The 3,442-nt window shown below is 41.3% G+C and overlaps 1 protein-coding gene across 1 annotated transcript; it reads left to right on the top strand.

The window, feature by feature from the left end:
* The first annotated feature begins 403 nt into the window (after positions 1 to 403).
* On the top strand, positions 404 to 3,442 carry LOC138360058 (centriole and centriolar satellite protein ofd1-like). The gene is made up of 2 exons (XM_069319992.1): positions 404 to 575; positions 3,045 to 3,442. Exons 1-2 carry the CDS (start codon positions 404 to 406, stop codon positions 3,440 to 3,442), a joined length of 570 nt encoding a protein of 189 aa, XP_069176093.1.

Here is a 3,442-nt window from a genome sequence, read left to right as displayed (position 1 = left end):
TGTATTTTATATATACATACACATAGAGTGGAGGGGAGTACCACCTCTGGCTGGAAGAAGGGGGACCCTAAGCCTCGGAGGAAACCTCACATAACGCCATGTGTGTGGAAACCACACACATGTATGTATATGAATACAAACATGTATAACCCAGTTTCCAATAACTCATACACCCTAATACAGCCTCAACACTAACTTACGTATATTATGGTACATGCAATAGCATCCAAAGTGACGGAACACTGCATATTGTGGGGGGAAAAGTTGTTGTGTGTGGCAGAATGGTTGTGTTTGAGGAAAGAGTTGTGTGTGTGTGTGTGTGTGTGTGTGTGTGTGTGTGTGTGTGTGTGTGTGTGTGTGTGTGTGTGTGTGTGTGTGTGAACAAGTGAGCTAAGGGTGAAGAATGTCCTCACCTCTTGTCTCTCGTCTCTTGTCCCTCGTCTCTTGTTCCTCGTCTCCAATATACCTCTTTGGCTCTAGGAACGTCGCTGGCGAGACCTACCAAGATGCCAAGACGACGAGGAAGGAGAAGGAGAAGGAGGAGGAGGACAAGGGAGACACTCGGCAAGCTCGAGGTGACTTGGAGAGGAGCTGAAGGACCTGAGGAGGGGCCTTGGAAGAGACCTGGAGGAGGCGGTGAAGTGGGTGACGAGGGCCCTTGACGACCAATCCTCTGTTGACTCTCACGCCGCAGTCAGTTCCTCCCCTTCAGCGGCCACCACCACAAGTGACAGCAACAGGAGGAGTGGTGGAACGGACAGGAGGAAGATGAAGAGGAGAACGTAAAGGAGAAAGGTGCTCATAGAGGAAATGGAAGAGAAGGACGGACAGGAAGAGGAGGATTAAACAGAGGAGCAAAAGAGGGAGGAGGATTAATACCATCTGATATATTATATATATATATATATATATATATATATATATATATATATATATATATATATATATATATTATATATATATATATTATATATTATATATATATATATATATATATATATTATATATATATATATATTATATATATATATATATTATATATATATATATATATATATATATATATATATATATATATATATATATATATATTTGCTTTTTTGTAATTTGCATTAGCATTCTCATTGGGAACTTGAAGATAAGGAAAATGAACTTGATGGTAAGGATACTGAAACACTAAGAATCATTTCTCTAAACTGGGTTATTCATGACCGATTCATCGTTTTCTGAAATACGGGAACACTATTTCTACAGATTCATCTGTTTGATGAATCTGACTTTGAAATGATTAGTAATTATGGCTTCTTTGATCTTAGATTAACGAAGTGACTATAAATTAACGAGCTTCGTCTAGTTAGGAGTAAAGATTATACTGTAGTATACAGCTGTATGAGGCCTAAATTTAGAATTGTTTTTAATTAACTTGCCCTTTTACTTTCCCTTTTATATTACCAAACTCCAACGTCTCTCTCAATGCTGAGCTCAGCCACAACACTCATCTCACATCAGTTATTCACAGACGTGAGTGGCGGGGAATTAACCAACGCTGACAGCCTCCAAGAACCTGTAAACATCATAGGAATAATCCCAGATAAATCAGCAAACAGCATCACCTCCCTGTCACACACTGAATGCCAGATGATGCCACTAAACTTCAGAGCTGCCTAATAATACACCTGATTGATCTAGCTGTCGCCTGCCTCATCACTTATCCAATTATCGTCGAAGAGATTGTGTGAGTCATCAGTAGGGCCAGAAATCGCGTCTCGTGCTTTCCAGACGGTCATGCTAAATATCGTCAAGTTAAATATTTTATTTAACATATACCCTGTGTGGACGTGACGTCTTGGAAGTGAATGCCAAGGAACCAAACTGAAACATGTGTTAAAACTACGCCACCTACCTTACCTTGAGGTTACCTTGTGGTGCTTCCGGGGCTTAGCGTCCCCGCGGCCCGGTCGTCGACCAGGCCTCAATAGACACTTGCGGAGAACTACTGATAAAGATCTGAAAATCTGCTCGAAACTTCGAGTTAATGGTTTGAGCAAGATTTTAATAGCCTCTGACATATGTGTTGAGCATCAGCATAGATTACAACGCCCTCTGACAAGTCACTGGACCTACAATCTATCCTGAATCTATAATCTATCCTGGACTTACAATCTCTCCTGGACCTACAATCTATCCTGGATCTATAATCTATCCTGGACTTACAATCTCTCCTGGACCTACAATCTATCCTGAATCTATAATCTATCCTGGACTTACAATCTCTCCTGGACCTACAATCTATCCTGGATCTATAATCTATCCTGGACTTACAATCTCTCCTAGACCTACAATCTATCCTGGATCTGCATTCTATCCTGGATCCTTCTAGCTAGCATTGTTTCGAAACATTGAAACTTAATAACTCACTGAAGCAAAATATCCGCCAAGACTTGCCATGGGATATCAGGCAGACACAAGGTGCTTATATAATCCTGGACATCATATCATATCGTCCTCCCTCCACAACGTACAAAATACAAGGTGCTATTAACCTATCCAAAAACGTACAAACCCATGCCACCCACCTAACCTAACTTAACGTTGAACAGAAAAGGTGGAAATGTCTGAGCCGCTACTTTCCATAGTACATAGTAATTCGTACGTTAGTGGGGGGGGGGGGGGGGACTCTAAGGAACGAAATGAGACGAACAAGTTAATAAGAGAACGGATTGCAGCAACCAATCTCCAACCAGACAAACATCACCCAATTGGCTGACCAAGGCCCGAACATCACCCAATTGGCTGACCAAGGCCCCGAGCTTGCTTGACATTGCACTTGATGCAATCAATATTTCAATCCGAGCAATTGCTTTCACAGATGACCTGTGTAATTACCATCTAGATTGCCTTTTAAAGAATGTTATGACTGTGCACATTTGACCTGATCAAGAGACTTGTCTCCCGTGTATTAAAAATTAGTAGATGGAGGATGACAGGCTGTAACGAGGTTGTTAGAGAGAATTACGAAACATGTGTACTGGTGATACTGACAGGAGGGGCTGGAGATGGGGAAACATCCCCTGGAGATGGAGAAACATCACCTGGGGATGGAAAACATCACCTGGAGATAAAGAAACATCACCTGGAGATAAAGAAACATCACCTGGAGATAAAGAAACATCACCTGGAGATAAAGAAACATCACCTGGAGATAAAGAAACATCACCTGGAGATAAAGAAACATCACCTGGAGATAAAGAAACATCACCTGGAGATAAAGAAACATCACCTGGAGATAAAGAAACATCACCTGGAGATAAAGAAACATCACCTGGAGATAAAGAAACATCACCTGGAGATAAAGAAACATCACCTGGAGATAAAGAAACATCACTTGGAGATAAAGAAACATCACCTGGAGACGGGGGAAACGTGGGCTGATACGCTGTAA

Source organism: Procambarus clarkii, chromosome 94, assembly GCF_040958095.1.
Source record: "Procambarus clarkii isolate CNS0578487 chromosome 94, FALCON_Pclarkii_2.0, whole genome shotgun sequence".
Lineage (NCBI taxonomy): Eukaryota > Metazoa > Arthropoda > Malacostraca > Decapoda > Cambaridae > Procambarus > Procambarus clarkii.
The sequence above is the reverse complement of the archived record's forward strand: the minus strand, read 5'-3'. Positions and strand labels throughout refer to the sequence as shown.